The sequence below is a fragment of the Strigops habroptila genome, chromosome 5, assembly GCF_004027225.2.
Source record: "Strigops habroptila isolate Jane chromosome 5, bStrHab1.2.pri, whole genome shotgun sequence".
Lineage (NCBI taxonomy): Eukaryota > Metazoa > Chordata > Aves > Psittaciformes > Psittacidae > Strigops > Strigops habroptila.
In genome coordinates this window covers 54,093,579-54,115,575 of record NC_044281.2, presented here as the reverse complement: position 1 = coordinate 54,115,575, position 21,997 = coordinate 54,093,579, and the positions used below count along the sequence as shown (strand labels likewise).

At 41.8% G+C, this 21,997-nt stretch overlaps 1 protein-coding gene across 3 annotated transcripts in view; it reads left to right on the top strand.

Annotated features, from left to right (window-relative positions):
• Window positions 1-21,997, top strand: part of PDIA5 (protein disulfide isomerase family A member 5) — a 101,976-nt gene that overhangs the window by 76,896 nt on the left and 3,083 nt on the right. For 2 of the 3 annotated variants that reach the window (XM_030487015.1, XM_030487016.1), the window contains exons 15-16: window positions 11,461-11,531; window positions 20,670-20,804. In XM_030487015.1, the coding sequence (XP_030342875.1) occupies window positions 11,461-11,531; window positions 20,670-20,804 (206 nt within the window). The remainder of the gene's footprint in view (window positions 1-11,460; window positions 11,532-20,669; window positions 20,805-21,997) is intronic. The other variant, XR_003991504.1, reaches the window with a different exon arrangement.

Below are 21,997 nucleotides of genomic sequence, written 5' to 3'. Positions count from 1 at the left end.
CCAAACTTCTGCCTAGAGAAGCCCTTGGAGTCCTACATGAGATTTCTTGTTAAGCCAATGCAAGGACCATATCAAATTAGTAGCCATCACATTCTCTAACTAAAACTCACATGGTTCCCTCTTCTGCCTTGTTCATCCCTGGGATTTAATATGTCTTTCTGATGTCATAATATGGTGATGAGAGTGTCAAGTTTTAGCTATTCTTGGGTGATGCTCCCTCAAACTTATGCTAGGTCTTTTCTGCTCTTGTAGAAACAATTCAGAACCATGGACACAGGCTCCATAGGTGGGCATCCTAAATTGCATTAGACAGAGCATTACCAGCAGGTCAAGGGAGCTGACCATTCACCTCTACTCAGCAGTGGTGAGACACGACTGGATTGCTGTGTCCAGTCCTGGGCTCCCCAGTACAGAAAGGACATTGACATACTCAAACGAGTCCAGTGAAGGGCCATGATGGTGGTTAAGGGTCTGTGGCATCTGACATAGGAGGAGAGGCTGAGAGAGCTGGGACTGTTCAGCCTGGAGGAGACTGAGGAGGATCTTATCAGTATGCGTCAGTGCCTAACGTGGGAGAAAAGATGGAGCCAGACCGTTCTCTGCAGCACCCAGGACAAGACGAGAGGCAGTGGGCACAAATTGAAACACATGAACTTTTGCTTAGACATAAAGAGGAGTGTTTTGTTCTGGTTTTACTGTGGGGGTGGTTGGACACTGGAACAGGTTGACCGGAGAGGGCATGGGGTCTCCATCTTTGGATATATTCAAAACCCAGCTGCACAGAGTGCTAAGCAACCTGCTCTCAGTGACCCAGTTTTGAGCAGGGGAGTTGGACTAGATGATCTCCAGAAGTGCCTTCCAGCCACAGCAATGCTGTGTTCCTAGGAATAGTAATGCTGGAGTTTGAAATACACAGTGGTTTTGTTTTGGCATTTGGTTTTGTTGGTTTTGGTTTGGGATTTTTTACCTATCCCATCAACTTCTGAATTTCTTTAAGTAGGAAAGGCTTAATACCCCCTATGAAGAGACTACAAATGAATCAACTGTGTCAGGAACAGGAATTATATATAATAGGATAGTCATTAACAGGTCCAAATGGCAGGGAGGGGGTATTTACTTTTTAGATCAGTCACTTTTAGTGGAAAGGCTCAGCCCTCAGTTCCTACTTTTGTAAAAACACAAGATAATAAGCGCTGTTAAAAAGTAAAGACTTTCAACAGCAATGAGAAATAATAGGGGGAAAATGCTCCTTTTTAATGGTTCGTAAGGGTGGCAGTTGACAATGTTCTTAACTTGCCAAATGACCTCAATTTGTGGGACTGAACAAGGTTTACAGAATGGGTATTTTTAATAAATACTTTGCTGGGAGCTGATTTCCTGTTCTCTGTTCAGCAGCGAAACTTTCACTTCACTGGAAATCATTTTTGTCAGCTGGAAAAGGTTATTTTCTGGTGAAGCCTGACCCACAGGGTTTACCCAAAGAACACTCAGAAATAAACTGTCCTGAGGATTATTTTAATGAGGTATTTTTGTATTGAGTAAGTGGCTCTACTGCAACAAGAGGATGTGCAATTAGGAGACGACAGCCTTCTTGGCTCTACAATTTTTTGTTTGTTTGGTTGGGTTTTTTTGTGTGTGGTTTGGGTTTTTTGTTTGGTTGGTTTTGTTTTTGTTTAGGTTTTTTTTTGTGGGGTTTTTCGTTCAGGTCTGAGAGAAGCAAATGAGGGTGCTTAATGTGTTGCACCTGATGAAATCATAGAAGACTTTGGGATGGTGTTTGAGCTATTAAAAGGCTGTGTGTTGTTCTAAGCTGTTAGTGGGAGATGGTACTTTAGTATTGTTCTGGTGGAAACTGATGGAAACCAGAGTTTCTGACGGAAACTGACGGAAACCAAAGTTTCTGGTTGTTCTGATGGAAACCAAAGTTCTTTGGCTTCCAAGTCCAGCAGGAATCTTGACATCATCGCTGTCTGGTGGGTCATCTCCTGGCTGTCAGTAAGAAAGAAATCAGATGGGAATTTCTTCAGCAATAAAAAATCAGGTAGGGGTCATGATTTTTCAGTTCTGACTAAGTCAGTCCTGCCCATCCCTGTGTGTTTCATCAGTAGTGCATAAAATGCTGGGAGCTAAAGCAAACTTACATTAATTTTATCCTCAGGCTTTGCTCAAAATATTAATCATTCTGTATCCAGGTATGCTCCTTCTGTCTTTTCACAATAACAAACTGCTCAGTTTCTTCTCTCCAAGTTATGCATTGAGGAATATACAATGACAAAAAAGCACTTAGCTGAGTGTCCTTGCCAGAGTGGGTTTCACTGTGTGCACAGTTGGTGCAGATGGCATTTTGGCTATTATTGCTAAGAGCCGGGGGGCCAGCGTGCTCCTCCAGCCCTGCTTGCTTGTGGGACCCAAGCTGTCGTCAAAAAGCTGTTCTTAAGAAAGGGATAATGTTTCCTTTTTGTGTCTCCCATTTTTTGCGGGAAGCTGGGACAAAGCTGGTTGCACCATGTCTCAGCCTTTGTGGAGGAAGTTTTGGTGAGATAATGCTGTGTTCTGACTAAGCCAGACTGCTGCAGCAAAACACGATGATTTTGACTGACCGTGAGGCCTCAGCCTGCAGCTGCTGGGCCTGAGGTGACTGGTCTGGGTCTCAGTGCTGAGCACACCTGAGTGGCATGGTTCTGTATGAAGGATGCACAAAGGGGGCTAAAACACTCCTCAGTTGAGTTAATGGGTCCAGGTGCCCAGAGAAAGCAGCAGCTCGGATGAATTCGGTGTCCCATGATGGCCTCGTACTGGCTTCCACCAAGAGGCTTTCCCATTGCTTGCAAGCGCATCTTGTTAAGTTTTCATTAGGAGGCTGTATCGGAGAGCCTGAACAAAGTGTGTGTTTGTCAATGAAGCTTAAGCTATCAAAAAATTATTAAAAACATGCTGAACAGAAAGAATCCGTTTCAAGGCAGAAACGCTTGCAGGAAGGATTTTCTGGTTGTTGACTGAGGCAGAAGCGAGGTCTGGACCCTCTGATAATGAGGCTCTAAATCCTGCGTTGGCTGGCACTGCAGAATTTTGATAGGTTAGCTCTGCTGCTAACTGGTTTCTCTCCTGCATTAGTGGTGCTATTGCTACAGGCTTGTGTTAGCAAGGTGCATTCCTGTTGTGCCGTAAATAGTGCTGATGCCACAGAGCCCGTTAACAGGCTGCTTGTGACAAAGGGTGAATTTCTAGAGTGGTCTCTGCAATCAGGCTGGCAGAACTGCTCTTAGCCCCAGTATTAGCATCGAGAATGTTAATTAGCACTGGGAGAGCAGTTAAAACTATTCTCAACTTGGAAGTTGAGGCACTTCACAGGACTGCACGTAGCTGTGACAGAAGTGCTCAGAGGTGGCTGTCATGGAGCAGTGGCATTAAACTCAAATTTGTCGGGGTGGTCCAGCCCCTCTTGTTCTGATGACCTTGTTGCTGCTATAGCAGTTGTTCGTGTTTAAGACTGTGGTTTCCAAAGATTTGGTTTTTTGTATTCCTCGTCTCCTCTGTATACTCCCGAAGTGCTAAAAAATAAGAGTTCAGATAGCTTGGGAAAAACTGCAACAAAACCCACCAGCAGGCTGTGAAATTGATAGTAGGTTGCCTGTTACAACTAGCAAGGCAAGCCCTGGCTGACCTGGTGCTTAACTGAAAACCTCATGACCTTTTTCAAATCAAAAGACAAATCCCCCTCCTTTCAATTACTAATATCTTGTGTCTTGGAATTATGATTACCCTATGTGTCAGGTCATGTCATAAAATGAGCTTTGGTTCCAGATATTCAATTAAAAGGCCCTCCAATTCTCTACTGATAGAACGAAAGCAAATTAACCTTTCAGTAACATCTCCAAATGCCTTTCTCACATCTGCCTGTGGATTCAATAACTTCTGTAGCTATATAAATTCTGTTGATTTAAGCAGTATACCCATTTTCAGCTCTGATCTGTGCGATTACTGACTGTGGCCTGTCTTTCCTTGATTGACCAAGTAATATTCTTGTTTTAATTCTAGTTAATCACTTGGAACTCTTGAAGTGGAAACAGGCTTTGCTTTACTCTGCAGTCTCCAAGCTCGCGGGTTTGCTTTGATAGCTGTGCAGTGTGCTGCTTTCACTTGCTTAGAGTTGAAGTCATTTAAAAACCAATAACTGAGGGCAGTATCTACCTCTGTTATTTAGACAGTGATGATTTCAAACAGAGATGGGGAATCAGGAAAGTCATTCCCTGCTCTGCACTTTGCACACTGAGGGCTCCATCCTGCCATGTGCTGAGCCCTCTAGGGCCCTGATGGTTTTGCAGTAGAGTGAATGGAGTCAACACCTTGCAGCCCTGCTCCCTGTCAAGCAGGATTGTGAGCCCTGAGAGTCACTTAACCTCTTCCTGGCTCCATTTAACCTTGTGGGTAATGGCAGAGGGGGATAATCACATCTGTGTCTCTTAGGGGCAATTTGAAGCGTAATTAACTGGTATTAGTTAAAGCATTTGGGATCACCCGTTGAGAGATACTAAAGGAAGCTGGGGCTGAAGGGGGAGCAGAGCTCTTCCTCCTGCTGACGAAAGACCACAGACAGCACAAATGCCATGGTCTCGCAAAACATCGGGCTTTCAGATCTCCTTCACAGGGTTGGCAGGGACTTTGCTCTGAAAATACTGACAGTTTAAGTTAGTGTATTTGGTGTGGAAACAGTCTGCAACATTAAAATATGTACGTTTAAACATGCACACTGCTTTGTTACTTCACTTACCTGATTTTATTATGTACAAGATGCTAAAGGTACACATGGACACAACATCGATGGGGTTATACATCATTAGATATTAATGCTGGGCAAAAAGTATAAGGTAGTGCTTTGTGAAGTAAAAATGCCTGATCTGAAATGGCTTAGAGCCATTTTAGTTGGAATGTTCCGGTTAGGGTCAGCAGGGGCTGTTGTCCTTGCCTGACCTGTGGGGCAGTGCTGGCATACTGCAGCTCCCGATTCTTCGGGAGATGGTGATGCAGGGACAGCAAACCATATAACCTCTGTAGCAGTTTCAGCTCAGTGTTGTGAGTCAAGGACAGGCTGCAGTCTGATCAGGTGGAGAACCACTGCATAAAAGCACCTTTTTTAGAAAATCATTTCCTTTCAGACTAAAAATCACTAGTGATGGGGAATGCAAATTTCCTGCCTGAATTTGTCTGGCTTCAGCATGCAGCTAGCTTGGGAGGTTATTTAGGCTTTGGCACCCAGTTTGAATAGCTTGTTCTAATGAAAACTAACTCACTTTTCTTGGTTTCTGTCACTTCTTAATCTTCGGATTTAAGCTACTGACACACTCAGCTTCCTGACTCCCTTTGCATGAAACACCCCTTCCAGTCCTGTTACTCTTATTACAGGTCTTCTGAGCCCCCTCCAGTTTGAACTCATTCTTGATTTGTGGAACCAGAACTGCAGACAGCATTTTGGAAGTGCCACACATAGAGGCCCTCTCCATACCTACTTAATCTTTTCATTTATATATTCAGTGAAGTTCCTTTTGACAACTCCATCATTTTCTTTCAAGGCTATATTGCTAGTATTGTGTGGTTTTCTTTTGCTTCTAATACATTTAAAGCCCCTTATATATTTAAAACATCATTATTACCTCTGCTGACTGTAGGTACTGCTTTGATGCCCATTTGCTTCCTTTATCTATTTTGTACAAATTGTTAGCTTTTGATTTATATTCATTAAAAACAGCTTTACCTTTCTTCTATGTGCTATGCTAATACAGCTTCCACTCTTCTAAGGAAACTGAATTAACCTTGTACTGTTCAGTTGTAGAGAGGTTATATTATATCACTGGACTTTGTACTTTCAAATTAAACAAAGAATGAAATAACTTAAAGGACTTTTTTTATATTTAAGCAAGTAGAAACCTGTGGCTTGTTGGAAAGAGAAGTTGATTCCTTTAGGCAATTCTGAAAATTTCATACAATTTTATTTTAAATGTAATAAGGTGACTGTTGTCCAATAGGGTGCATCTCTTTCATGTGCTACTCTGGAGACACCTTTATAATTGCCATCTGGTCCTAATACTTTTGCACACTGAAGTTTTAAGAGTCTGTATGTTTTTCTTTTGACTCACTATCATTGCTAAACAAGTCACTTGGTTAAAAAAAGAAACCCTGTCCAATCAAAATTTCTCCATTTGAATGTAAAATGAAGATATGTAGGTTATTCACTTGATTGTTCCATTGCTTTGAAATCCTCTTTGCACCCCTTTGGTGTCCCATGGGACCCTGCAATTATGGGAAACGTGGACAATTCTGAGTACAGGATATTATTTCTGTTGGTTTATTGAATGGCTACCGCAGCATATGCTTGATTACTCTTATGTTAGGGGCAATGCGCACTTGGTTTTTAATACCAGTTCCACGTCTGTCTTACCTTACCTGACAAATGGGTTTATATTGTTTTTCCCTCAGTCTGCTTTTTGTTTAAAAAAAAAAAAAAAAAAAAATTAGCTTGCAAGGTGATGTGAGCACTTAATAAGTTTTTCTATTTCCCCATGTGATGTCTTTTGATTTACATCGTGTATACAAATGATTTGTGGCATCATTTTGGAAACCGCATCCAGCTCAGCCCTGCAGATCTTTATTTCTTTACAGTTGTCAAACCAGTGATTCCGTAAGGATAAAGCCAGCTTTTGTGCTGGCCTCACCAGCACCTTCCTGTGCCCAAACCAATGCTGGCTCATTGGTTCTTTCCTCAAAGACACCCAGAGAAGATGCTGCATTGTGTGATTGTTCCTGCTATCAGTAAATTCAGTCCACAGAAAATAAGCTGGGCTACATATTTTCCATCAGTTCATCTCCCAGAAGACCCACTAGTTTTCCTTTAAATTCTTCTCTAATTAGAGGAGATTTAATCTGACTCCCTTCCCCCCTCAGTGATAATGGGTCTGAATGAAGCCCGCTTGCTTTCTCTCACCTGCTGTTCAGCAGCCCTTCCTCTTGAATTTTTACCCACAGAAACCATATTTTTCATGTACTGGATCAGTCAAAAACTACTTGGTTTTCAAGGTGAGGAATGTGCTGGTACTGCAGTGTGCCTTCCTAGCCCTTGCCAACTTCACAGCATGAGTGGTGTAAAAAAAAAAATAAAAAAAAAAACCCTGTAGAAAATACTGGGTTCGGGTGAATTTTAAATTTGTAGTGCAAAGAGAACTTAGAATGCCTCTAGTGCAGGTGTTCTCATATGTTTCCGTGGACCTGTGATTTAGGCAGGCAGATCTCATCCCCCAGCAGGTGTCAGTGGTCGGGCAGAGCAGATAGCACCACGAGCTGCACGGGAGCGCCTCCAGAGTGCAAGATTTTGAGCAGAGAAGCGAGAATGTCTGGCCAGAGCTGTAATAAAGCTGTATCGTTTGCTGATTGGGAATGGAGAATGGCCTTAACGCATGCTACTGCATGTGCATTATCTGTCAAGCTCTCTTCATTTCCTGCTAGTTGATGCAAGTGTGCTTCTGCATTAGAAACTGAAGTTAGCTTGAGATTTGGAGAAGGGATTAGAGGTTTTAAGTGCCAGTGCTGGGATGCTGTGGAAAGGCTGGATGTTCTAGGAGCAGGTTTCTTCCATATTTCTCAAGTCAGGCACAGGAAATTACTGTTCAGTTCACATCTGCTGTGAACCCTGTGGAGATCAAATTTGACTATGATGTAAAAAAGAAGAAAGAAAATCAGTAAAGCAAAGCCCTGCACCTGCATTAGAAGGCTCTGCTCCCAGATGTGCTACTTCCATTGCTGCTCAATTGGAAGTCCACCTCTTGGCCCTGTCAGAAGCTTGTGTGCCTACCATAGCACCTAAATTGTTCAACTAAATTAAATGGAATACATCCTCCACTTTTTTAGTCCATAGTAACTTATTGCCCATATAAATACTAGTGAGAATGGGCAGGACCTTTGGATTCTTGACACCTTACCTACACCTTCATGCCACCAGTTTAATCTCTTTCCATCACAGCCCATCTGGAAAACCCTTTGTAAGGAGCCTGCAGCCTTCCTGTCCTCATGTACAGTGCTCAGTACATTTCCTTTCTTTGCACTTTCAAATCTGGAAGATAGTGTTAACACTTAAAATAAATGTGTGATAGTGGGTGAGAAGAGGGAATAGGGAGAACAAGTTTTCCGTCTGTCAAAATGAAGACATCAACCTCTGCTTTTATTTTTTTTTTTTGGCATGTGTGCTTTAAATAGAATGACTGGGTTGGGTGACTTCCAAGTGTTTGCTGCATTTGGCAATCCTTCTAAGTTGTAACAGATGAAGTTCTGCTATTCCATATGATGTGCTCCTTCCCCCTTTCTCGGTGACTCCTTGAAACTCCTTGGGAATTCAGCGTAGCATTCACAGCTGTTCCATGGACGGATGTCCAAGGCTAACAAAATGCCTACTGGACTTGGAGTCAGCTCTGCCAAAAGCCATATGGTTGTGTTTTAGTTTTGCAAGCACAGTGCAGTAAAGAAAGGAGGTTGGGCCAAGAGAGGAGTGAGGAGAGGAGAGATGGAACCTTAGATCGGTAAATGAAGGTAACTTTTTGTCATTTTGATTTAGAGTAGGAAGATGAGAAGATCACAGAGAAGAGGAAAGAAAAGCTGTGAGCAGAAGTTACTTTATCAGTTGTTTTGAATTACAGGGTGCTCCTCTCCTCTGTGTTGTGGTATTGACCACAACCTCAAAGCATATTTGGTTTTGCCTACCTTTTCCAAAACGAATAAACAGTCTAGATAATTGAATGCTTGCTTTGGCCTTGCAGGATGTGCATCTTTGCTGAGAACCACGCTCAAAGCCCTTCTTGATGCCACTTATTGACCAGCGTACAGCAACGTGCAGTGGTGACTCGCTAGGGTGGAAGGGTCGTTGAGCAGCTGCCAATGCTTCCCTGAGCAGTCACCAGCTAAATGGCCACTTGGGCTGTTTTCTTACCAGCCATCTGTTGGCCCCTGTAAAATGGCAGTTTGCATTTTTAATAGCCATTGAACTTCTCTGTGTCTGAATGAATATGCTGCTTGTTGTTTGAAACATGTTTGGTTTTCTTGAAGAGTGTGGTTCATGGAGAGATCTGCTGCAACTTTAGTGGGGGCTTGGAGGGAGGCTACACTGAATGCCCCATCCTTGGCACATCCAGCACCCACAAGGTGGGAAACACATCAACTGGTGTATCATGAAGGTGTTAGAGAGGAATAAGAAGACTGAAGTCTCAAGTTTCTCTTGAAATGTCTTTTATTGAGGGTTCAGAAGTCGCCATTTGGTAAAATCTAAATTTCAAGCTCAAGATCATAAGCAGAAAGGGGAACCTGAAAAGTTTAAGTTTTTAGGAGCCTTTATGTTTTAGTGTAACAGTTGGAAGTGCTTTCCAGTAAACTACAGCATGTAAGCATGTAGACTAGAATAAGTGTTCTTGTTTTAGGGGTGTCTGATTTTTGTGTGTGTGTGTGCCTTTGGAATTCTTTTTAGATGTTGTCACCAGTTCTGATTTATTTGTGTAGAGCAGTGTTAACAAGTCAACCAAGGCAGTCGCCCCACAGTACAGGAGATTATCCAAGATGTGTCAAGAGGCAGGCTTGAAGCCTGAAGGCCTTTCAGTATCAGGCAGATTGGATTGGCAAGTGGTGGGAAAGAAAAGGGGTCACTGAAGTGGGCTGATGGACATGACAGCAGCCTGGAATCCTAGCCACCTCCTCTTCCTCCTCCTCCTTTTCTTTCTTGACCGTTTTCTCCCAGGCAAATGCTGAACAAATCAACCAAGTTAATAGTTTGCAAGCTGTAGAGGACCTGCACTATCTCCCACTGAAACGCAGCTGCCACCAGGATAGACTGCCATTTTGCTGTGTAAAGAGTTTGAAGCCAGTAAGATGGATTTGCAGGAGTGCCTCTGTTTCCCAGGAAATGTCCCTTTGACTTTCCGGTATTCTTAGTTACTGCATAGATTCTCAGTGTATTTATATACGTGTGTGTCATTGCAGTGCTTTCAAAATCCTATTCTGAAGAAAAGAATGCTCACAGATTCAAAGCAGTGCATGTAAGCAATGAAATAGCATTTTAGTGAAGATGAAAGGGGTGTGCACTGTTTATGCACAGATACTGTTTCCTTGTAAGCTGAAAGAGTGAGAGCAGTTTATGAGAGTGTAACTGGCTGCAAGCCTCCTAAGAGGGCATTTGTTCAATACTGACTTAAAAGTAACACAGCCTTTTGTTCATCGTTGTAAAATACTGGTAAACAACAGTAGCATGATCTGTAATTGGAGCAACTCATCTGTATTCTGTTTTGTTCTTATCCAGAACTAATAGAAGGATGAGGTTTTTTGCCTTTGCTAGTGTTATACAGGCTTGACTGAAGCGTGTCCATTCCTTTTCAACCTGCATGTCAGCAAAAAAAGTGTACTGAGTTCCTGCTGCAGAACAACCTCTTTATGCTGTGTTTGGAAAAAGCAGTTTGTTACACATATGCAGGCACTTTCCTTTTCAAAGCCTTACTTAGTATTGATATTTTGAGAGTAGTTTAGATTAATCATAGACAGTAGACATTGCTGAGAGCACTCACATCTGAATCCTGAATCAAGAAAGCAGTTTTTGTTCCCTTTCTGTGGCTTCTTCCAAAACGTTTGAGTAAATTTAGCATATGCTTAAGCAAGGAATAAACTGGCCTTCTGTTTGATGCTACAGTGGTACAGAAAAGTATCAGCCCAGCTTCCACACAAAGCTGTGGGGTTCTTGTGTGCTGTGTCTTTAAAGGTTTTCTGGGGTTGCCCATTTGTGGTGAACAGGAGGAAGGTCTCCAGGAAGGCCAGCAGCAGTCAGCCTAACCTGGGACTGGACCTCTGTTCTTCGAAGATGTGGAGCCTGTTGGACTTGTTTCTCTTCCCCTCCCTTGTGTTTCTGATGGCTTGGCTCTAACACAGGCAATTCCCAATCACTTCTAAATGATCCCAGCAACTTCCTTTCCAACTTCCAACCTTCTCCTGTTCACAACTGTGCTGTCTTTTTTCCTGTGTCCAAATGTAGCTCGTATCTGTGGCAACAGCAGTAATAACCTACGTGGTAATACCCATGAGGAGGTACAGCAGCAGGGAAATAGTTTGTCCATTTTTTGGCTAGCAGTCTTAAAATGCTCTTAAGGGACTGGCAATAGAGAAAAGCTCCCTGCGCTGTGGTCCCTATATGGGGTGTTGTGTAACTGTAAGTATACACTTAAACTGCTTGAAGTCAGAGGGATTTTAAACATGTGCTTAAATTCACGTAGCTGACACATGGTCTACAGATGCCTTGTCCTGCTCTTCCCAGAACTGGAGAACTTTTGTCTAGAATTATTCTTAATACAATTTTTCCACTAATTCACCTTGTGTCTTGAGTTTGTCCCAGTATCTTATTCACAACTAATGTTTATGCTGTTTTCTATTTCCTGTGTCAAACAGGGTGTCCCCACTGTAAAAATGCCATTCCGCATTTTACAACTGCTGCTGAAGTCTTTAAAGAAGATCGAAAGGTACTTGCTGTTAATTATTTCTGAGATACTGAAGGATGTTTTCGAGCATTTGTACTTCATAGACTTTGCTTATTGATAAAGTGGTAGGCTTGCAGTTAAAATTGCTGTTACACTAACAGAAATGTATCTGCAGCTTAAGGATTGCTGAGTTCCGCATTTAACCTATTCTGCTTTCTTTAATTTATTGTCTTTTCTGTGTAATTCTTTGTGTGAGAATTCTTTTCTATGAAGTGAAACACATTCTTTGTTTTTGAAAGATTAGTAAAAGATAATTACATCATCTCCGTTCCCCTTCAACTTTTGCTAGCTGTTGGGGTGCCTGTGGAGAAACCGCAAGTCCTGTGACAGTCCTGAAGACCTTAATCATATAACTAATCTTTGGTTGCATAGCATAAATATGATATATTTCTGTAAGTTGGCTGGCTTGAGTCCCGGATGGTGGGCCCTTCTAGGACCCTCGTGCTTCTGTCTTGAAAATACATGTGATGGCTGAAGCTCACCAGTTAATTGCCTTGCATCAGCTTAACTATTTTAACTGAGTGCATGCGTATCTGGGGTTTAAAAATAAAAACCCAAACACCTCAGCCACTGGATTTAACCAGATAATGAGCTACAGATCTGCTTATTGTCTTGGAGTGAACTGTATTTCATTCTGGTCTCTGAATTTGTTCCAACCTCACGGTTGCTTTCTGTTCAAATGTGGCATGGAAAAGATTTGACAATTTAATAGGGAAATTGCTCTCTACAGCTTCCTCAGGAGGGGAAGTGGAAAGGGAGGTGCTGGTCTGTTATCTGCAACCCTGGTATCCAGTGGCAGGACGAGTGGAAATGGTTTAAAGCTGCACTAGGGGAGGTTTAGGAAGCATTTCTTTACTGTAAGGGTGGTTAAACACTGGAACAGGCTTCCTGGAGAGGTGGTTGATGCCCCAAGGCTGTCAGCGCTTAAGAGGCATTTGGACTGTGCTGTTAACAACTCGCTTTAACTTTTGGTCAGCCCTCAATTGGTCAGGCAGCTGAACTAGATGACCATTATAGATTCCTTCTAACTGAAACAGTGTTCTATTCTACATTCTATTCTAAATGAAGAGGTAATTGTGTAACAGTTACACCCCTATTAATCTGCCTGCTGCCGTAACAGAAGAATTTCCGTTGTGTTTGGGTTTTTTTTTTCTTTTTCCTATTATCTTTGCTGTAACTCACAGAAGATGCATCAGATTGTCAAGAAACAAACAGTTCTTGTATCATTGACTGCATAAAATGGAAAGTCCATCACTTATGCCCTCTGGCACATAAAAGATTTAGAGGCATTCAGCTCTTGGTTCTCTTACTGCTGTAAATTTGTGTGCTCAGATGCCTTTCAGTTACTTGTTTGTTTCCAAGATCTTTGAGAAAGTATCCTTGTTTTCCCACTTTTCTGGTCATTCCCAATGAAGCCTCTCTTTCCTAAACTCATTAATATTTCAGTCAGAGGAGGTGAAGCAAATGTGCCAAACAATGTGCAACTTGCTTATTAGAGCCCCAGGATGTATTAACAAGCAATCTGAATCATGGCACAGTTTATTGGACATCGTGGTGATGCTAAACAAAGGCTTGTGAAGCTTTCGGTTCAGACTGCGGGTTATGAAGGGGCTCCAAGAGCAGAGCAGTGATTGACAGTTGCAACTCTTGACTTCAGTTTAAGGCTGAAGTGGGGAGGTATAAAATGTAATGAATTGGAACAGGAGAGCCAGCAGGGAATATTAAGGCTGGTACAGTTTTAAAGAGGTGTGTGCAGTTAGGGAAAATGGTGTTATTCCACCCCACTGACTTATGAAAGTGCCAGGGATTGATTATCTGGGGAGCACTATTTAATTGTATACAGCCATAACCTGCCAAGGTGCTTCTTGCTGCCAGTTTGTGCCATTATGGAAAAGAAAATAAACCTGTTTGAGACTTCAGAAGGGCACATGGCTGTTCCCACAAGCAGCACTGCACATATTCCCCTTTTTCAAACCAGACTGATCCTTCAGACTAATTCATAGTTCTGTAGAGTTTTGAACTTCTGTAAAATTACTGCTTAAGAGGGAAGAAGTATTTCTTCTTCCAAAACCAGGGAAAGATTACTAATTTTCATTTTTAGTCATGATACTGATTTGGGGTTTTTTCCCCCTGGAGAAAGGTTTGTTCACTTTAACAGAGTATGGTAGCATTTAAACTCTTCTTTTCAATAGGGGTAGTCCTTTAATTAAACGTTCAATTCTGCAGAAGCCAAAGAACAAGCAAAAACATTCCAGCCTGGAACTGGTAATAAATGGTATCTTAAAAGGTATCCTTTAGGAGACTTTGAGTTTTTACATTGGAATTTTGAAGCTGTTAAATACGTGGCTTTGGCTCTGCAGGTTCATTGCAAGGGGGCAGTTTTGGCACAGAAGCCCCCTCCCACCGGGGGCTGTGTGTAGTGCTGTGCACTTTTTCATCATCTGCGCTGCTGGAGTTGGAGTTTAGAAACACAGTGCTCAGAACATTGGCCCCACATGTCAGTTCTTGTTGGCCACATCACTGCTGGTTGTTTTAGCAGAAATCCCAAGCCTGCTTGCTTGCCTAGGGCAGTCGTGTGGCTATAGCAAAACATGGCCCTGGGTGTAACCCACAAACCAGAGACCCTGTGTCTTTCCATGTGCCTGGAGAAATAAGTAAGACCAGATCAGTGGAGAAGCTAGTCCAGTGAAGCAGTTAGGATATTGCTTTTAGTTATTTAAAAAGAAAAAAAGAACAAGGGAAAAAAGACCCATCTGGAACATTCTTGCATTGGAGCACTGTGGTCTTTGCACACAGCTGCCAGAGGAAAGCCTTTGGCCTGTGCTCCGAAGCTTGAGTTTTGGCAATGACCGGTGTATGTCAGAAAATGCAAATGTGAGGATCATTACTCTGCTGAACAGATTGAAGAGCAGGAAGGCATGTTCACTTACTACTCCAGAGACTCTTGAAAGGGCACCAGCTAAATCTTTAAAAAAATCTGCATTCTCCCTTTTGGCTGATCCTAAAGTTCAGCTTGAAGGAACCGATTTGTGATGCTCCAGCTTGGATTTGCTGAAGGAAAGCTCTTGACTCCTCAAGGCCTCTCAGAAACAAATCTCTGGAACTCCCCCAACGAGGCTGCTGTTTGACCAATCTTCTCTGTTTTCTCAGAATACTGTTCCTGTACAAATGCACTGACCTGAATCAGAGCACTGCAGCTGGGTTCTAGTGAGTTTGTACAGAAACAGCTGTGACAGAGATTGCTGGAAAGGTGATGAGGTGAGTTGGGGTGCTAGCAGGGGGGCTGCAAGACAGCAGTGAAACTGGTGAGTCCCCAATGTGTATTGCAAAACATGGGTTGAACTGTGGTTGAAAATCATTATACCAACCAAATCACTGTACAGAGTTATCCAAATGAGTTAAAATTTTAGTTTGGCCAAGAATTTGATCCCTATTTGCTTAAAAAAAGCATGTATTGAATTTCTTTTTAATTAGACTCATTAAATATGGTGATGTTAGCACTGTACATCATGGTGCCTACTAATGGATCTTCCCTTTGCAAATAGGCCTGCTTTGAGAACAGTTGATGAATTGCAGCTATGATAATGCTGCTGTGGCACATCAGAGCAGCTAATAACGGATCTTCCATTTGCAAGGCCTTTTACATTGAGAACAGTAGCTGAATTGCAACAAGCTTTAGCAAGCCAGCTCATAACTGTGTTAGAGTCCAGAACAAATAATATAAATAGAAACCTGCGGAGTAATCAAAGAGAAGAATATGCATTTGTCTTATTCATAGGTGCTTTTAAGACATTTGGCAACAACAGACTTTTTTTTTTTCTAAAAATCAGGTAATTGTCATCTGGAATTGACTATACTTTAAAAATGTTGCTTGAAAGCATTCTTTCCTGTGCTGCAATTTTATTTTAACTTTTTTAAGCTTATCATGTATCATTCTTCTCAAATCAATATTCAGTTAGTTATTCACTTCCATTTTCATAACAAAAGTCAATATTAGCTCCAGCAGAGATTTATTTCCTTGAATCAATAAACCAGTGTGTGGAGTACATATTTTAACAGGAGAGTAACTAGGATCACAGGGGGTATTTTTCCTGTATCGTCATATGATGACTGGGAGAGAAACTGTTAAAATGAAAAAGGTTTAAGAATGGAATGGAGGAATTACCTTGGAAGGTCAAGGGATCCCACTTTCAATTTTCTACACATCTATTTGAACCGCTGGATGTAATTGTGTTTCTTACCGGCAAGATCCCTCTAGAACAAAAAGTTGTTTCGTAATTCTGTCGGAAGGGAACTGTGATTCCTGATGTATGATTATATGATACTGCAAGTTCTTCTTTTTCCTTCTAACATTTTTGCAGCAAAAAAATTAAGGCATCATCCGTTACAGTTGAGGCACACAGAGATCAATGGTCATGTTTTCAGCATAGCTCCACTTCTATTTAAGCACCTAAATGAAAAGTTCTGATTTTTGCAACAGCTTGGTGTTTGTGATCAGACCACTTCATCTGAACAATATGCCATGCGCTCTTTCCTTTCTTAAGAGCTCTTCAGAGCTGGTCACACATTGCTCACATTCTAATGTGTGCAGAGTTAAGTTTGCAAGTCCGTAGTTGAACTCCTTCTTCTCTGGTAAAACCATGCAGTGTTTCTGTGGGACTTCCCTTTTCAGATAGAGGTATTTCCAGTTCCAGATGTTGGTAGAGTCATGGTAAACTATACCGACTATGGAGAAATGTGTACTAATCTGGTATTATTTTTTAAGTTTTTACTATTATAATGTATAATTGTTATGTATACTAACCTGGTATTATTATTATCAGCTGCATACCAGATGTGAAGATCTACCAGTACAGTTAGAAATCTGGATGTACTCCGAGTACCTTCCTCTGGAGACCACAGTCTCTGGTTGATTATCTTTTCATTTGATAACTATTCTATTTGTGGTACAGCTACTGAACAGGATAGTGATAAACCTGGACAGCCTCTGGAGAGAGGACTTGTATATAATGATGTATTGTCAATATCTAAGGCAGTGCTGATTTGTATTATGGAGAATCCATAACCCCATGGAGTTTTCTGCATGTTGCAGATATAGCACTTAGATATTTTTTTTTTTCTTCCCGAAATGTTTTTTTTTCCATGGGTTTTTCCCTCTGGTTAGAGGAAAGTTAGGAAAACTCAAGAAATCACATTTTGGCCCTAACAATCAAAATCTCTATAATCAATCTTGTCTTCTGAAAGCTGTTATGCTGGGGTTTTCCGTAATGGACATACACACATCTTAGCCCAGAGTTAGGAGAGTTTCTTGTTCTCACAGATTTTTAAAGGTGGTAGTGGTTGGAGTTGATGATCTTAAAGGTCTTTTCCAACCTAGTTGATTCTATGATTCTCTTTCCCTATTGAAGAGAGGGAGTTCATGAAGGTGATGCCAAGTGTCTTGGCTTCTGGGTATGTATCAGGGATGTTTTATGTTTAATTTGCCTGAAATTTCTGATTGAATAAAAATAGTGTTTTTACAAGGCAAAGCATATAGGTCTTGCTAACCTATGCTTTCCCGTGAACTTCCATGTAACTTGTTACTGATTGTTGAATATGAATATAATTTCTGAGAGTAATTCTCCAAAAGTCTTTAACTACATTTTGGTAGAGGTTTTTTTGGTTGATAGTTTTCCTGACTTGATTACCTTCTTTAGTGATGCAGAAAAAGTGCATCTTCTTAGCAATGAAGATTGAGAATGAGAGGAAAACCTCCCTGCAATGTATCACTGCTCACCTGAGCCAGGACTCAAGCAAAACTTTTCTTCTTGTGGGCTACATCTTTTTATCTGCAGCCTTTCAATATAGTCATGAAGTAGTTCACCCTAACTGAAAACTGCTGGAGGACGCTCCTCTGCCAGAAATGTATTTTAACATTTGTGGTCCATGAAAATGCAAACAGAATGAAGCAAAGGGCATTGGAGCTGTTTATTGAAATTCTGGTATTCCTTGGAGTTCAGCTGTCTGAAGCTGATAGAATTGAGATTAGAATTGGTCCTCAGTCCAGAAGTGCATTTTGCTACAAGTGTTTTTCAGCATTACATTTCTCTTCTTGCAGTGCACTATATTTGATCTTCCACTGTGAGACAGGCAAGACAATTAGGACCATGGTAATGAGCGCATAGAGATGGTAGCAACCTCTATATTTAGTCTGCCTTAACATTTCCACTCTAAAGTAATCACTCAAGCTCTCCTAAGTACTCTTACTCAGCTACTGTTGGCAGCAGGCATTTGAAATGCAGCTTCGGATACAGTCTTGGGAGTTAGATGTCTCTCTATGAAATTTTGCTCACGTCTGTATGGGTTACAAGGCTTTTGAAAACTACTATTTCTCTTCTCTCACTGGCTGTAAGAATGTATGTTCTGAAGAACTGGGCTCAAAAATGACATTTGCAGGAGCAGTGGGTGGCAAGTCCATGGGGCTGCGTGGGAGCTTGCATCAGGAGCGTTTCAGAGAATGACAGACCGTGGACACATCCTCCAAACGCTACTGCAGTTGTACGTGTCCCTCACCATTGACCTGTTAGATTAGGCATAGCATTAGGCAAATGTGACTGTTGTGGCCAGGCTTAGTCTGGGATCTTCGTGCATTACTTCAGTGCACAACAGATGCACAGATGGACCAGCTTAGGCTTCCATGTGCTCTAGAGGAGAGCTGTATCTCAAGCAGGCTACTGAGCATTTCTTTCAGAAGCCACCTCCTTATAGTTTATCAGTCATCTGTTTTGAGGCAAGAAGTAAAGATGAGCTAAACAAGGTTAACAGAGACTTACAGCATTGCATTCCTCCATTGCACCCTCTCCTTACTGGGGTCTATTCTCAAAAAAGCCTTTTGTAAATGAAATTGGGTTCTTTACTCCAAGCAAACCCGATCTAGATGTTTCCACAGTGGTACAGATAAAGAAGGCTTCTCTTCCTTCCAGTGTACTAGAAACTAATTTTTTTAATCTCCAAGATGCTGTCTAAGAACAGATGGATCATCAGTCACAACAGTTTCATGTCTCAGACCAGCTACTAAAATCTGGATGAGTGCACATATACCTTCCCCTTTTTCTGGCTGTAATCTCCCCCTGTGTGATACTTAAAGCAGTGAGAAACAGTTTTATTTATTCTTCCTGTTTTCAGGGAACCAGGACTTCCAGTATTCTTTCCACATTAATACTGTGACATAAAATAATTTGTTCTCTCCATTTTAAGCTTTCCTTTACACAGAAAGTAGACAACAGGGCTCTAAATTTTGGCTGGCTGCTAAGGTCAGGAAGGCATAAATACTTAGATGAAACTTTTGCCATGTATTGTCCCTAACCTTTCTTTTTAACTGGCCCTGAATGAGTAGGAGTCTTTATGTTTACAGAAAGGAAAAAAAAAAAAAAGTGTGATCATACGTGTTTCTTACAGCTCTCAAGAGTCCTGTTTCTGTAATAGCCTTATTAATGTTTAAAATGGGAAAAGAGAAACCAAATGTTTAAGGTAAGAACACTGTTCACTTTATATAGTGCTTTCCATCTGAAGATAGACCTAAGCAAGATCTTACTGAGTATTGTCTTGTCAGACTTGCAAAGCGAAAACAAAGCAAGCAAATGAACTGAAGTTGGCTTTGCCAATCTCTTTAATTACTGCTAGGATAATGAGATCAGGTTTTCTCGTTTTGACAGTGTCACCATGAAACTGGAGGGCATTGTGGAATATTAAGTGATCTTTTAATTATGGAAGAACAGTTCAACTGCAACCCTAAAGTCATGCAAGCAAAAGGTATTTTGATCAGATCGTTTGAAGGAGGCTCCTGGAACGGAAATTTCAAGTTAGGATGTGTCTGTTATGAAATTAACACTTGATACATTGTAACCCACAATTGCAAAAAAAAAAAAATCATTCCTCTGATTTGTTTGGGTTTTACATAGCTTGTACTTCAGCCTGCTTGCGCTTCAGCGTGAAGGCAAGCCTGCGTGAGCAGTGTACATTCAGAGCCAGAACTGCTGATCGCAGGAACAGTCAGTGTGAAATCACAGCAGAGGGCTCAGCTACTTTAAGTAGAAGCCTATGAGTTGCATTTTGTTTCAACGTCAGAAATGTTAAGTGGCGCTCCTCCTCAGGACTTCACAGATTCAGGTTTCAAATGTCAAATGCTCTAAACTAGGGTTAGCCTGAGCTCGATGCTCTAGGGCTGTGAGCTTATGCTTCCTCACTCTGCCTATGCTGAGGCAGACAGGGACACGGAGGGCGTTGCTCTGCTGCTGAACAGGCTGGGAGTACGGCAGGCTGTTTCCTACTCAGGGTTTGTTTGTGTGACAGTAGCATCTAGAGGTTTTAAAAGGAATTAAAGCCCACTCTGCTAATGGCTGCACATAACATACAGTCCCTACCTTAAAGGATAGACTGAAAAAAGACAGGAAGGGAAACCGAAACGGCAAGCAAGCAGCCTTCTTTATGTGCATTACTTGATGGACAATGCTCTGGCCTCTCACCCATCCCTGTTTGACCTTGGGAGAACTGAATGGAGTTTACAAAAGCTATTTGGGGTGAAAGTCAATAATCTATTAATAGCTTGCATAAGTGACCAGCCACATTTGTTCAAGAACAGAAGAGGTAACTTTTCCAACCATTAGTCATGCCACAGGAATGAGGTTGGGTTAGGTGGGTCATTACCATTATCAAAGTCACCCTGGCACTGTTCATTGCTTAAAACCGAAGTGCAGGAAAAATATTGCAATACAACAGAGCTGTGACTGCCGTGCTTGGGTTTGGTTTTACTAACAGAGCCTCTGGATTTTCCCACTTAGAGTCAACAGGGAGGCTCGGAAGGTGATTTTCTGCTCTGTGAGTTGAACACACCTTACAGCCATGTAGACCAGGTGCTGTGTGAGTAGCACAGCATTTCTCTGGGATGGAGCAGGCTTCTGCTCTTCCATTTGCATGGCTTGACCTGATGACCACCCTCTGACTTTCCTCCACAGCTGAGCTGTTACAGAACGGCAGAAGGCTTGTGTCTCTCCTGGTGTTAAGTCTGAGCTGCAGCAGCATAACCTGAAGGAGAGTCTTGCTTTATCTTCTCTTGCCTCACGCTGATCTCTTGCATTTCAGATTGCCTATGCTGCAGTGGACTGTGCCAAAGGACAGAATCACGACCTGTGTAAGCAGGAGGGGGTTGATGGCTACCCCACCTTCAACTACTACAACTACGGGAAATTTGTGGAAAAATATACCGGAGAAAGAGGGGTAAGTGAAAGCAAGAGTCATCACCTGATACAGGGAGGAAGGCCTCCTCTGCCTGTACTGCCTTCCAAATGAAAACTGCAGAGTAAATTTTTGCCATGCTGGAAGGATGTTTAACTGCTTCTGTTACAGTCTTACATGAATGAATCATTGTGTACCACACCCCTGTACATCTCTGCATTAGGAACATACTTGGTCTATTTTTAGGAACGTGAGAAGAGGAAAGAGGAGTAGATTTGGTAATGCTTTGTTGTGTATTTTATTCTTTAAGCTGAAGTCTGCAAGTGGATTTGGACTGAGTTAAAGTGAAGGGTTTATTGCATGGGCTGCTGCTAGGTACAGAAATGCCAGAAAACACAGAACTTGCTCCCGTCAGTGCTGGATCTGGATCGCACATATACTGCAAACGTGTTACAGATCCACCAGGCTGCCAAATGGTGACAGACCCATTGGTTTTATAGCAGGGATGAAGCTGTCCTTTGGAGACTGGGGGAAACTAAATGTCTCATTTGCCTGGAATCAGATTCACTCCTGGCGCTCAAGACGGAAAGAGAAATTGTGCCATCTAGCCCATGGGCTGAAGTTTCATTCTTTTCTCCTGCTGTGGCCAGCTGATTATATGCTCTGAGTACAAGGGACAGAAATGGCATAATGCCTTCTGTGGTTGTAAAGTGCCTGAAAGTAAGGGAGCAATCCAATTATTTGTGTGTGGTTTTTGTCATAACCTCCTAGAGGGAGGTTACTCCTCAGCAGTGATTGATTGCCTGGAGAAGCTAGGATCTTCAAGAAAAACTTGGGTCTTCTAGCCATCCAGTGATTTTGATAAAAGAGCCTTGCCTGAAAGATATTGCTGCTATTACAGCTCACCAAATTATAGAGAGCATGAAGAAAAAAGCCAAATTCTGAGGTTCTTTGTCAGGCAGAATCTTAGGGAAGTCTTAATGGAGCTTCGCCTCCCACTTTTCTCCAGTATTAGGACCCCAGTAATTACCATTCTATGGTGCTGATCCAGGCATTGTTATGGATACTGTGTCTAGTTCCGATTGTGGATCTTTTCTCGAAAGTAAAGATGGGTGCAGTAGTCAACAATTAAGTGAAAATTCAGTGTCGATTTTTGTATTTCTAACCCATACTTGTAGACATTAGTATGAAAGGAAGGATCTGTGGTGGCTGATAAAAAGAATTTAGCAAGATAG